At 33.7% G+C, this 15,586-nt stretch overlaps 1 protein-coding gene and 1 non-coding gene across 4 annotated transcripts in view; one reads left to right on the plus strand and one right to left on the minus strand.

Annotated features, from left to right (window-relative positions):
• The window catches only part of Exoc6b (exocyst complex component 6B), a 625,817-nt gene that overhangs the window by 498,158 nt on the left and 112,073 nt on the right, over window positions 1–15,586 (minus strand). For all 3 annotated transcript variants that reach the window (XM_071601708.1, XM_027934392.3, XM_027934391.2), the window contains one exon: window positions 3,053–3,257. In XM_071601708.1, the coding sequence (XP_071457809.1) occupies window positions 3,053–3,257 (205 nt within the window). The remainder of the gene's footprint in view (window positions 1–3,052; window positions 3,258–15,586) is intronic.
• On the plus strand, window positions 6,375–6,561 carry LOC114092078 (U2 spliceosomal RNA). The gene has a single exon (XR_003582616.2). It is a non-coding gene; the product is annotated as a U2 spliceosomal RNA (small nuclear RNA).

A 15,586-nucleotide genomic window follows, 5' to 3' on the forward strand; every position in this document is an offset into this window, starting at 1 on the left:
ACACTTTGATTCAAGTGGGTTATGAACTCCCATTTTTAGCCTGTATACAGATTGCAGAATCACATCGGTTACACATCCACTGATTTACATATTGCCATACTAGTGTCTCTTGTATTCTGCTGCCTTTCCTATCCTCTGCTATCCCCCCTCCCCTCCCCTCCCCTCCCCTCTTCTCTCTCTACCCCCTCTACTGTAATTCATTTCTCCCCCTTGTTTTTTTTTCCCTTACCCCTCACTTCCTCTTGTATGTAATTTTGTATAACCCTGAGGGTCTCCTTCCATTTCCATGCAATTTCCCTTCTCTCTCCCTTTTCCTCTCACTTCTCATCCCTGTTTAATGTTAATCTTCTTCTCATGCTCTTCGTCCCTACTCTGTTCTTAGTTACTCTCCTTATATCAAAGAAGACATTTGGCATTTGTTTTTTAGGGACTGGCTAGCTTCACTTAGCATAATCTGCTCTAATGCCATCCATTTCCCTGCAAATTCTATGATTTTGTCATTTTTTAATGCAGAGTAATACTCCATTGTGTATAAATGCCACATTTTTTTTATCCATTCATCTATTGAAGGGCATCTAGGTTGGTTCCACAGTCTTGCTATTGTGAATTGTGCTGCTATGAACATCGATGTAGCAGTGTCCCTGTAGTATGCTCTTTTTAGGTCTTTAGAGAATAGACCGAGAAGGGGAATAGCTGGGTCAAATGGTGGTTCCATTCCCAGCTTTCCAAGAAATCTCCATATTGCTTTCCAAATTGGCCGCACCAATTTGCAGTCCCACCAGCAATGTACAGGTGTACCCTTTTCCCCACATCCTCGCCAGCACTTGTTGTTGTTTGACTTCATAATGGCTGCCAATCTTAGTGAGATGGAAGATACTAGACTTTTGAGATGAATGTTGTGACTAAGTGGGCCACTGGATTCTCTCCCTTAAGGAAGGGGTGGGTGTGTTCTACAGTTATACATAGGGCAGAAGGTGAAGAGACTGGCCTCTATTCACCAAACTCTGTCCTCCTCATCTTAGGGACAAAGTGAGATTACATTTCCCAATCTTCACTGTAGGTAGGTATGGCCATGTTAACTGAGTTTTAGCCAATGCAATGCGGGCAGAAGTAATAATGTGTGAAATTCATGCCTGTCCCCTTAAAAATCCTCCCACATGCGATACTCTTTGGTCTTTCCCTTATGGTTGCAATCTTCAAAGACTAGTATACTAAAGACAGCAGAGCCACACAATGGAAAGAGTCTAAATTCCTAAATCACCATTGTGGGGGGAAAAAAAAAATCACAAGTCAGAAACACCATTTGGGGCTTTATATAGGTGAGAAATAGACCACTTCCTTTCCTTCTTTTCCAATATCCATGAATTAAAATATATATTAAACATTCACTAAGTATGAAGTATATGGTAATTCCTCTCATATCATATCTTTACTTTCTAGGTACTACAGAAGATTGAAAAATACAAAAGATATCTTTATTCAAGAAATGTGTGTACATATACATGCACACACATATACATCTGTATGTATATATCATATTAGGATAATAATTCATACAATAAGAGCTATTCCTGAGATGAAAATTTTTATAGGGGGAATAAAGACCTAATAAAAGTCTGAATTTATAAAAGATTTCTCCAGCATTTCTTTGTATGACAAAAATGAGGCAAACAGCCAATCATTTACACAGATTGAGTACCACAGTAGATATATTCATTTCAACCTGACATGAATTCTGCTAGAGGATCCAATTTTACAAGTGATTTGTTTGAACTTCAGCAACTCTCTCAACTTCCCCTGAGCATTCATTTCTTCAGAATATTAAGGAATATTAAGGAATGAGACCAGCTAACCTCATATTAAACAAAGAAATAGTGTTCTTAATAGATTCTTTCATCAAAAGGGAAGTAAAGTTAATTTCTTACCCAGAGGCCTAGGAAAAACATCCTTTAAAAAGACAACTTCCACACTCACCTATTTTCAAAGTTTGGCAAAAATCAGTAAACCATAGTTGTTAAAGATTTGTACCAGATACCTGTCTTCCTATACCCAGCAATGCAAAGTTATATTTTCAATGATTACTTTTTGTTTCTTTATCATTATAAAAAAATCATATAATTATTTCTATCAGGCTTGTCATTAACTAGTTTTAAACTGTAAAGTGCAATGCTAACAAAATTTTTAAAAAGAAAATATCTGCAGTGCCTTAGTAAAGGGTAATCGGCAAATCTCTTGATCCAAATATAATCTGTTCCCTCATTCTCCACAGAATGATAAGAACTACAAATGACCTATTCAAAAACACTGTTGTTATAAAACCAAAAAACACTTTCCATAAACAACTAAATCTTCTATTTATTGTTGTAGGCTACATCATCAGGTATACTGAGAAGTTTTAATAAAATCAATGTGACTTAAATTTTAAAAAGTAAGTACTACTGCAAGTCATTACTACTCTTTTATTCATAATGACAAAAGAAATCCAGATGTTCTTTGCAGCTTTCATGACTTAAGAGACAAAGATTTTTTTAAAAAAATCTAAATATTTCTAACACATTTATTAATTTGTCAGCTATAAATAAATTCCTTTCTGTGATCATGATTCACAGCATTTCTCAATAGAAAAATGATACCTTTTAATATCAGAAATACCCATATAAAATATGTCATATTGCTTACATAGTAGATAATCCTGCCAAAGGCACATGCAACGTAATTTAGATAATTAACTATAAAAAGAACTTTAAAATACTATGAGCATCAAATCATAGCCAAAACCAAGGGAAGTACTTTTTAATTAATTTTCCTCAATTCTCCAATATAAATCATCATAACCAATCAGTATTTACTGACTACCCACAGAGCAAAACCATATAATAGTCAATAATTCATTGCTCTGTTAAGACAATAAGAAACGTTTTTAATCATGTATTCCCAAAGACAAAGGACTTCCTTAAAATGATAAGAAACAGGACATTTGGCAAAGAGAAACCCATGTTTAACTGAATACTTGCAAAGTCATTGGCCAACCTATCACAAACCCAAGACCTACTTGCTTCATGGCAGTCTCTCCAATTTTGTCTGAATGTTTGCGGATGCTCTCCAGAAAGTCTTTGAGATCAGACATAGAAACATCCTTTATTTCTTCTCGAAGCTTGGGAATGTTATCCACCATCACCTTGCAGAATCGATAGTGGCTTACTTGAGGCAGATAGGTATGTTCTAGATGTTCCAGAGTTTTCAGTGCAGGATAATGCCTACAAAAGGAATTTATCACCTTTAGCTGGACTTTTAGTCTTCTTTAGGGTCACAGACATATTCCTCAGTAAAAATTTTTAGGTTAAATTAGTTTTCACTGTACATTAGATAAATACAGTTTTAACTAAAACATCAATGAAAAAAATCTCATTAAAAAATAACATATGCTTTCAAAGACTAGAAAAATATAATCAAAAAGATTTTATCAAAAAATGTGTAAAACTTAAAATATCTAATAAGGAATTAATTACATAAAGATTAAAATAATTTTTAAAAGATCATCTCAGTGACCAAAAAAATCATCCTATAAAACGAAGTACTGAAAGCTACACTTCTACTACAGCAGAGTAAAGAAACTGGCAAATTTTCTACCCAAGAAAAAACAAATATACACTGGACAAAACTCCCAAAAACAACCATTTCAGAGTTCTGGAAATTGAACAAATGAGAACAACAAATCCAGAAATGTTTATTCATGAGAACTGCTCAACAATGGGGCTCTTGTAGTAATCTTGCCTGGGGCTACTTCCATCACTCACCTACCCCTACCAAAAACCACCAATTACCCTTCTACTGGTCATTAGTCATAGCTAGTCATGAAAACTTGACATTAGGGAAGGACATGATTTGGAGCGGAGGGTGAAAACCCCATATTTGAAGTAGTAAACTCAATAAAAAAATTAAAATTAAAATATGAATAAGGAAAGTCTCCAGCTCTACTTGTCTAAAGTTGCAGTCTGGGTTGGGGCAAAGGGCAGACTGAAGAAAAAAATTCAAAAGGAAGGTCATAGAAAGAACATATAGAGAGAGGCTCTCTGCACAGCTCTAGCTGTCTGACTGTGCAGACATACATGGGACATCTAAAAGGGCCTAAGCACCTCACATGTGCCTGGCGGACTAGGAGGCTATAGGTACATACATAGGCCTATCAGAAAGTAAAAACTCAAGCACACTTGGAACCTACCTGAATTTTTTAAACATTTTTATTGCTACATTATTATTATACATAATTATGGGATTCATTATGCCATATTCATACATGCACATAACATATGTGATCACTTTCATTTCCCTCCCCTTCACCTCCCTCCCCCTAATCCACTTGCTCTACTCTACTCATCTCCCTTCTATTATTATGATTATTACTTCAATTAGTACATTATATAAATTATATGGGATTCATTGTGGTATATTCATACATGGATACAGTAAAATTTGGTAGATTTCATTTGCCAGTGTACTTCCCCCCATATCCCCTTCCTATACCTAAATTTTTAACTCACTCCATAATCCACATACAAATCTATTGGCAAAGAGTGGAAACCAGCTTAAGTTTGAGTCCAGCCTCTGACCAATCATTAGCTGATGATATCCTTTAAAAATAAAAGTGAAATGAAATACATTTTCAAATAACAGACAGATAATGCCTTGCTAGCCAACTTGCCTTACAAGAAATACTTTTAAAGAAAGCTCAAAAAGAAGTGACAAGAGTTACTTGAATTCAGACAACAATGAAGAGCATAGGAAATAATAAACGCATACTGATTATAAAATATTAAATATACATATTTCCAGCCTACCTTAATCCCTGGAACTCAGAAGGCTGAGGCAGGAGGATTGAAAGTTCAAAGCCAGTCTCAGCAATTTATCAAGGCCCTAAACAACTTAGTGTGATCTATTAAAAAACAGAAAGCGCTGAGGATGTAGCTCAGTTGTAAAGGGCCCTGGGTTCAATCCTCAGTGACAGAAATTTATATAAATACACATACATATATATGTTACTATGGTATTATATATGTATACAATATGTATATTATATGCATACACATATACACACATTTTTCTCTTAATTTCTTCAGAAGATAAGGTATTTTAAAGTAATACAACACTGTATTGTTTGGCTTATAAAATATACGGATGTTATATGTGAACCATAATAAAAAGATGAGTGAAGAAAGGAGTTAGGATGAAACAGAACTATAACTATGTCTATCAAATTTGTAATGGCATAAAGTAAACTATGGTAAATTAAGATGCATATCATAATCCATAGAGTAACTCCTAAGAAAGTAACTCACAAAAAAAAAAGCCAACACTGCCAGATGGAATTTTTTTTAAGCATAATCCAACTGATTTCTCTCTGAAAGAAATATAATTTAGATTCTAAGACACAAATGAACTGAAAGTAAAAGATGGAAAATTATATACTAAAAAAATGGAATAGCTATGTTAATATGAGATACAAAAGATTTTAAGACCACAAATATTGCTGACAACCCAGAGAAACATTTAATATTAATAAAAGATATAGTATTTATCTTATTGGCCATAAAGCTTTCATAAGCATGGGAGGATAAATAAAGCTAAGATTGAAAAAACTAATGAAAACAAAGTTAGTCATGCATAAAAAGAACACAGGAATTTGGGCAGGGATGACTACTGAGGATGAACTGAGGGGCACTCAACTACTGAGCCACATCCTTAGCCCTATTTTGTATTTTATTTAGAGGCAGGGTCTCACTGAGTTGCTTAGTACCTTGCCTTTATTGAGGTTGGCTTTGAACTTGTGATCCTCCTGCCTCAGGCTCCTGAGCCACTGGGCTTACATGAACATAAGAACTTTAAAGGGGAAATAAACTGGTAAAGATTATTTGCAATGCATATATAAAAGATTAATAACCTTTGGTTGTTGCTTTTTTTTTAAGACTACAATTGGGGCTGAGGATGTAGCTTAGTGGCAGATCATATGCTTATCAAGCACAAGGTCTTGTTGATCCCCAGTACCACAAAAATAAATAATTGAATAGAAATAAACAAAGAGAATTCACATAAAAAATGGAGAAATCAACATATAAAAACAAAAGTTGAACAGAAGATTAAAAAATGCAAATCAGAAACAGAATTTTATCATTCAAACTGCCAAAGATTCCCTAAAAGATAATGTCTATTATTATCAGTATTGTAATAAATGAAAATGCACAGCCTTTGGGTGAACAAGTTTTCAATGAAGAATGTTGGCAAAAACAACTATTTCAAACATAACATGTCCATGTATTAAAGAAATAGTAAAAAGTCTGTAATACTGTTAAATGAAAATTATTTCAAAAAATAAATTTAGTACTTATCAGCCTTTGGGCTAAGATCAAGTATAATATTTGTTTTTATCGGTGTCATAACTGATATGTTCTCTATCTATGGACAATGTATCAAATGAAATTTTTGGAGCAGGGAGATGGAATGGGAGCCTACTCCATCCACTCCATCAACTTTGAATTACAGTACCTCTAAGAAGGGTAACAATTTTTAAAAAATGATCTTATAAGAATAATCATGACATTTTAAAAACTATGTGTACATATATCATTTATCAATATATCATTAATTACAAAAACACATATAAATAATAGAGAAATGAGTAGAAAAATACATGCAAAAATATTAACCATGATTTTTTCTTTGCACAAAAATATTATGAGTGATAATTTGCTTCTTCAGGCTTTTAATTTCCTAATTTCCACATTTCCCATGATGTACGTAAGTAAAGGAAAAACTATAAATTAAAAAGATATATAGCTCAACTCTGGATTTAAAGAATGATTTTTGCAACTGATACTTAGGCTTTTCTTGCTCCAAAGCACTCAATACCATAAACACTAAAGACTAGAGACGGTTTGTTTAATTTCTTTTATGTCTTCTCTCATGTGTTCCAAGAATCAAAATCTTAGTTCAAATAAATGGACAGAAGAAAGGTTTATTCCTCCTAAATTTAGAAATAAAAGCACAATTATGATTAAATCTCAAATAGTTGATTTTATTAAAATTTTACAGACTCAAAGAAAACAGTACAAGTCACATGGTTTAATGTAAACAGAATGGTGTTTATACTACAATTAGGTATGAAGAGCTATGTGTAATAAAATGCAGTTCCTCTAGAGAGAAACTTTAGAATGGATAGAAATTAAGCCAAAAAGATAAACACACTTTGGGGTTTAGTTATATTTTGGAACACTGTTTATAGAATGAGAAAAATCTAACAATGTTGCCTGCAGACACAAGGCACATTCACTGATGAGACACATGGCTCATGCTGAAAACATCTGGTCTGTCAAATAGCTCCACATTTTTCAAGGCTAATTAGTATAAAACTCAGTGATTCCTTACAACAAAGAATGTTACCTTACTTCCCCCATTGTCTCTTCCCCAGCATACCCAGATTCCAACAATAACAGATCAATTAGATCATTCAAATTTCTACTATATTTCAATATCAATGGCAGATAAACAATGATAGCTAATAAACACCTGTATAACAGCCACCAAAAGAAAAAAAAATTCTATTCCAGTGGTCATGGACATCCCATGCTAGATTCTGACTTTACTTTTGACAACTTCCAAACATTAAAACTGAATCCAAAGCCAAATTTCTAAGTTTCATTTGCATGTGTGTTTAATCTCTTTTACCCTCTTGCAGAGCCCCTAATAGAGATATCAGCATAAATAAACTAAAGGAAATATAAAGCAGAAAATAAAAAGCAAGAAGGCAGAAGGAAATGTCTAAATAATACTATAAGCAGATAAATAAGGTACAAATAACCTAGACAAAGTTGAATACCATCTTTTTTTTTTAAAGAGACAGAGAGAGAATTTTTTAATATTTATTTTTTAGTTTTTTGGTGGACACAACATCTTTATTTTATTTTTATGTGGTGCTGAGGATAAAACTCAGTGCCCCACACATGCCAGGCGAACGCACTACCGCTTGAGTCATATCCCCAGCCCTTGAATGCTATCTTAACTAGAGGAATGTTGATGGAAGCAAGTCACAACTATAATAATTCTTTTTTAATCTAGAGTATGATTAAACTATGAAATAAAAGCTTTTAACTTAGGAAAATATTAATTCCTTTCCTAATCAAAGAGTATCATTCACAAAAACTTCATCCTTTCTATATGCTAAAGATAGGCAGTCAGATATCTTTCTTTTGGGAGCACAAAACCCAGTAGTACAAATAGTATTTATAGTTTTAAAACAAAACAAAATTAGGCTTCCAGCCATAAAGGCATAACAAGAAACAGACATGACCTCCCAGTTTATAAACAAGTAAAGTACAGGCTAAAACATGCAAAACAACTGTTTTCAGTCATTTGGCTTCAGGCAACACAGAATTATGATATCCAAAAAAGGGGGGGATCACGGTGAGTTTTAGAGAGTTATTGTTGTTTGTTTTTTGTGTTTGTTTGTTTTTGTTGCTTTTGTTGTTTATTTGCAGGGGGATAGTGCTAGGGCTGGAACCCAAGGCCTCCCACATGGTAGGCAAGTACTCTACCACTGAGCTATACTCCCTAGCACCTACAATGCGAATTTAATAATCTCTGAGCTGTCTACCTAAAGGTGATTTCGAAATCATGAATACAGTCAGAGAAAACCAAACACAGCCCAGCCCAGCAGATTTGTTGTCTCTCAGGAAGGTGAGAGCAGTTTAAAGGAAGAAATTTGGGGAAAAAAAAAAAAACTATAAAGGGGTTCCTTGAATCTTTGCCAGCTGTAGGAAAAGTGAAATACCACATGGACAGATAAAAAGAAGGAAAGGGGAATAACAGAGGGAAGAGAAACGGAAATACTGACAGGGAGTAAAAGCTGAAGACTTCAAGAAGTTCAGACAAACAGGGAAACATCTTAACTCTGAAGAGCCAAATGAAGAGTTCTGAGGGACTGCTCAGTATTCAGAGTAGATTATAGAGGAATGATGTCTTATTTAGTAAAACTAACTCACTTTGGAATGAAAGTGAGCATAAAGGTGGGGGCTGAGGGATCAAAGTAATCTACACACATAACTGTTTGAAAAATAAAATCCAACACTAAGGAGAAAAAAGTTTCCCAAAATCCAGCCACTCATCAATATAATATCATGATGTTCATTAGTCACTCAAAAATTACTAGACATAACAACTCACCTATAACTTTAATAACCAAATCAGTCTCCATAAGGAGATTCAAAAAAGCTAGAAGTGGCAGAACTTGGAAAGAAGCATATGAAAACAGCTATTAGAACTGTATATTTAAAGAAAGACACAAAAATGATGACAAGAATAAAATATTTTTTAAGAGAGAGAGAATTTTTTTTAATATTTATTTTTTAGTTTTCAGCGGACACAACATCTTTGTTTGTATGTGGTGCTGAGGATCGAACCCGGACCGCACGCATGCCAGGTGAGCGCGCTACTGCTTGAGCCACATCCCCAGCCCATAAAATATTTTTTTAAAAAATACAACTTCTAAACATGATTGGTACATATAAATATAGCAATAACATTTACTGTAAATAGGTAGTAGGCAGATGGGGTGGGGGGTCTTTAAGTCACTTTTGTGATTATATCAATCTGTCCAACATAGATATAACTGAAGTTCCAGAATGACAATGGGAAAAGGACCAAAAAAATGTTTTGAAAAATAACATCTGAGCTGGGCATGGTGGCACACACCTGTAATCCCAGTGATTCAGGAGACTGAGGCAGGAGGATTGCAAGTTCAAAGCCAACCTCAGCAACTTGGCAAGGCCCTAAGCAACTTAGGAAGACCCTGTGTCAATATAAAAAATGAAAAGAGCTGGGAATGTGGTTCAGTGGGAAAGCACCCCTGAGTTCAATTTCTGATGAGAGAGAGAAAGAGAGAGAGAAGAAAAGTAACATCTAGACATTTTCCAGATTTTATGAAAACTATAAACATACAAATCCCAAAAGCTAAACAAACCACAAGCAGGAAAAAATACATATATCTAAGCACATTAACACATATTTATACAAAAGTGCAACAAAATTGAATTGCTAAAAACAACATCAAAAGCTTTAAAACAACTGGAGGAAAAGACATATTACATACAGAGAAACAAAAGTTAAATTGTCATATACCTCTTTTCAGAAACTACACAAGCCAGAAGACAATGAAATGATTTCTTATCAACTAATGAAGGTTTAAAGCTAGAATTGCATACCCATCAAAACTTTTTTTCAAAAAAGGTGATCAAGAAGATAGAAAACAGTAAGTATTGACTGGGATATGCAGAAATTAGAACCCTTGTATGCTGCTGTTAAGAAGATAAAAAGATGCAGCTGCTTTGCAAGACAGTCTGGAAGGTCTACACTTCCATTCACAGGTAGAGTATATCAAGAGAACTGAAAGCATATGCCCACTTAAAAACTTACATATTCAATAGCAGTATTCATAACAGCTAAAAAGTAGAAATAACCCAAATGTGCAATAAACAAAATGTAGTATATCCATACAATGAAAGAATGTTCAGTCATAAAAAGGCATAAAGTAGTGATCCATGCCATATATGGCTGAATCTTTTTATTTATTTGTTCTAATCAGTTATACATAACAGCTGATTCATTGTACACAAATGGAGCTCTTTGATTCATTGTACACAAATGGAACACAATTTTTCAATTCTCTGGTTGTACATGAACTAGGGTCACACCATTCATGCAATTATACATGTACCTAGGTTAACAATGTCTGCCTCATTCTATCATCTTTCCTATCCTCATGCCCCCTTTCCTCCCATCCCTCCCCTTTGCCCAATCCACAGTTCCTCCACTCATCTCATGCTCCCCCACCCCATTGTGGATTAGCTTCCACCTATCAGAGAAAACATTCAGCCTTTGGTTTTGGGGGATTGGCTTACTTCACTTTAGAATGATATTCTCCAATTCCATCCACTTACCTGCAAATGCCATAATTTTATTCTCTTTTATTGTTGAGTAATATTCCATTGTGTATATATACCACAGTTTCTTTATCCATTCATCTATTGAAGGGCACCTAGGCTGGTTACACAGTTTGGCTATTGTGAATTGTGCTGCTATAAACATTGCTATAAACTATAAAAATTGTGTTGCATCACTGTCGTATGTTATTTTTAAGTTCTTTGAGTATAAACTGAAGAGTGGGATATTGGGTCAAATGGTGGTTCCATTCCAAGTTTTCTGAGGAATCTCCATACTGCTTTCCAGAGTGGTTGTACCAATTTGCAGTCCCACTACCAATGTATGAGTATACCTTTTTCCCCCACATCCTCGCCAACACTTATTGTTTCTTGTCTTCTTGACAACTGCCATTCTGACTGGAGTGAGATGAAATCTTAGTGTAGTTTTGATTTACATTTCTCTAATTGCTAGAGATGTTGAACATTTTTTCATATATGTGTTGATCAATTGTACATCTTCTTCTGAAAATTGTCTGTTAATTTTCTTAGCCCATTTATTGATTGGGTTGTTTGGGCTTTTGTAGTGTTAAGTTTTTTGAGTACATGACTGAATCTTGAAAACACTGTGCTAAGAGGAAGAAATCGTATACAAAAGGCCACATATTGTATGATTCCAATTATATAAGATATTCAGAACAGGCAAATCTCCAGAGATAGAAAGTAGATTTGTGGTTGCCTGGATTCAGGGGAAAGAGAAATGAGGACAAGTTTTCTTTGGGTGGGGGTTATTAAAATTTTGTAAAATCAGGTAGTGGTAGTGGTGGCACAACTTTGTGAATGTTCTAAAAACACTGAAATATACACTTTAAAACAATAAAATAACTCAATTTTAAAAATGATGATGAAACTTCCGTTTCATAGTCAAGACAGAATCAGAGGCCATCTTTACGGGAAATTAACTTGTCTGTTTTCTTCTTTTTTCTTTTTCTGACTATATCTACTGCCTTGTCTTGATTTATAAGCAAAAACCTGGAAAACCTACAAAATAAATGTTTTGTGGTTTATTTAGAAATAATACAGAAAATATTGCTGTTATTTTTGGTGAGAAAATCAATTTTGTATAGTTTATTCAATCCAAATAAAATGTCCATTTTGTTTTAAAAAAAGATGGTAAAATAAAAACTTTTTCAGAAAAACTGTATGCTGAGAGAATTCATAACCAGCAGACTGATCCAACAAGAAATGTTAAAGGTCACTGTCCAAGTAGAAGGGATAAATAACACCAGATGAAAATAAAGAACATAACATATTTCTTCAACATAAAGAAATAAAAAGGGCCACATTTGTAGTTAAATATGTGGGTAAATATGAAAGAATATTCTCTTATTTTTCAGTTTCTTTAAAAGGTAAACGATGACTTACAGCAAAAATGAAAATGTATTTTAGGCACTATATCATATTTTGAAATAAGATCTACAGGCTGGGATTGTGGCTCAGCGGTAGAACGCTCGCCTCGCACAGGCAGGACCCAATTCGATCCTCAGCACCACATAAAAAAAATAAAGGCATTGTGTTGTGTCCATCTACACCTAAAAAATAAATTTAAAAAAAAAGAAAGAAAGAAGATCTATAACAATAATAACACAAGGGAAGGGAGGGTAAAATGGAAGCTTTTTAAATTTTAATTGACAGATAATAAGTGTACATATTTGTGGAGTATAGAGTGACAATTCAATACATGCACACAGCATGTATTCAGCAAATGAGAATGGCATCTCCCTTTAAATGGAAATATATTGTTATAAGAATCTTGCATTGTACATGACTCGACACGACATTATTTAAAGATCCATCAAAAGTTAAGTATTGTAAAGTTAGAAGCAATTGTTAAAAAGATAAAGAGATACAGATAACAAGGCATTAGTGTAGACAAAATGGAATCCTAAAATACAGTCAATTGATTTAGAAGAAGGCAAGAATACTGAGAAATAACAAAGAACAGATAGGACAAATTGAAAATAAATTAGAAGCTGGGCACAGTGGCACACACCTGTAATCCCAGCAGCTTGGGAGGCTAAGACAGGAGGATCGCCAAGTACAAGACCAGCCTCAGGAACTTAGTGAGAACCCTGTCTCAAAATTTTAAAAATAGTGGGGATTGGGGATGTAGCTCAGTGGTAAAGCACCCCTGAGTTAAATCTGCAGTACCAAAAAAAAAATTAGAAGATAGATTTAAACTCATACACTGATGATTGCACTCATATTAAAGATCTAAATGGTACAGTTAAAAAACAAAGATTGAGACATAACACCTTTTTTAAAAAGCAAAAATGCCCTATAAAATAACAGGCCCATAATCCTTAAAAGATCACAAAAATCAAGGGAAAACTGAAGACAATTACAGACTCAAGAAGACTAAAGAGACATGACAACTAAATAAAGCATGTGATTTGAACTGAATTCTTTGGCTATAAAGAATAATGATTGAGGCAACTGGCAAAACTTGAATTAGGTAATTAGATGTAAGAATTAGATGTTAGTAATATATCAATGTTAATTTACATTTTCTGTCCATTGTGGTTGCATAGAAGAATATATCTATTTGTAGAAAATCAGACTAAAGTAATATGACTATATCATGTTAGCCTCTTTCAGTTGGTGTGGGAAAAAGACATTTATATTGAACTTGGAAATACTTTAAAATAAATTTTATTTAATATTCACAAAATAAATTTTTGACTATATCAAAATGTAAAATTGCCATACAACAGAAAATATTAAATATACAAAGTTAATAAATAAGCCATACATTGTAGCAAATAACAGAAAAAGACATCTAAAGTATATGAGATTATGAACAAAGAAGAAAAAAAAACCAACCACCTAGAAAAATGTGCAAAGCATATAAAAGAAAGGCTCTTCAATGTCTAAAATCTACTCTCAGTAGCAATAAAATCAAAGAAATGAAAAATCATAAGTGACCTAAAAATTTCACAATCATTAGAATGGCAAAAATAAAAAGTGGAGACACTACCAACAAGTGAAGTAACAGAACCTCTCATAAAATGCTCATGGTAGTGTGTAAATGGGTAAATCACATTGGAGACAATATCTAATAAGACTGAAGACCACACATCCTTCTTTGATCCAGCTGATCACCTTTTGGGTTTAAATGCTATGCCAGATAAACTGGCATCACCTGGCAGCTTGGTAAAAAATGCAAAATCTCAACAACAACCCCAGACCTATTCAATCAGATCTACATTTAGCAAATCCCCAAAACAAAACTTGAAGAGCACCACTTTCAAGAAATTTTGAATGTGAGTCCTTAGAGATATGAGCAAGGATATTTATTGCATCATTGTCTGACACAGCAAACAGTTGGAAACATACCAAATGTCCCTCAGTATCAGTAAGGATACTTATCTTACAGTAACAACCCCCAAGATCTCAGTGATTTAAAACAACAGTTTAAAACTTACTCACATTATACATTCATAATAGGCTTCCAGGAAAGCTCAGTGAAGGTACTCAAAGACTCAACTACCATCTTTTAAAGCTGGCATTTGCTCTGACCAAGGAAAAATAAGAGAACTCTGGAGGGCCATGCACTGGAAATTAATGCTAAACCCAAAATGATCATTTATGCTCACATTTTATCAGCCAGAACCGAAAACATGGCCCAACCTATACAAAGAAGCCAGAAAAAAAAGTAATCCTATCTGGTGCCAATTGAGCTAAAAATATTGGTGAGCAATACTTAAGACAACCACTGAAATTGGGAAGAGAAATATGAAATATTCATATATAGACAATCATAGAGTAATAATACATATATTATTAATATATATCTATATAAAATATAGATAATCATAGAGTAAATAAAATAAACATTCTAGAACTATATACATAAAGAACATAAGCTCTCTATTGGTATCTAAGCCCTATAAGGGGAGATATTTTTGTCTGTTTTGTTCACAACTACATCTATTCCCAACAACAAGAATAATAGCTATGTATTCAATTCATTTTTGTTGAGTGAAAGAATGGATCTCAAAAAACAAGTACTGAGGGGGCTAGGGCTATAGCTCAGGGGCAGAGCACTTGTCTAGCATGTATGAGGAACTGGGCTCTATCCCTAGCACCACATAAAAATAAACAAATAAGATAAAGGCATTCTCCATCTACAACTACAAAAAAAAAAAAACTTTTTAAAATAAATATCATGAATCCTCTATGTAAATGTTTTTGAGCTCAAAATAATATATGATTTACAGATATTTAAACATGGACTAGGACACACAAAACTATGGTACCTTAGGTAAGGAATGAGACCAAGGAAGGGAACAAAATTTTTATTTATAGCTTTTGAAAAAATATATCTAACTCTCCATGTCTATATATGTATGTATGTGTATATATACATACACACATATATTATGCCATATGTAGTTATACACATTATATGTATAAATCAAAACTAGAAAATTAACATCTCCTAATTAGAACAATTCCACCAGTTGGTGGGTTTTTTTTTTCCCTCTGTAATTTTAGATCTTTACTGAAAGGTTGTTATGGTTTAGATGTGGCATCCCCCAAAAAAATCACATGTGAGACAA

This window comes from Marmota flaviventris, chromosome 14 (assembly GCF_047511675.1).
Source record: "Marmota flaviventris isolate mMarFla1 chromosome 14, mMarFla1.hap1, whole genome shotgun sequence".
Lineage (NCBI taxonomy): Eukaryota > Metazoa > Chordata > Mammalia > Rodentia > Sciuridae > Marmota > Marmota flaviventris.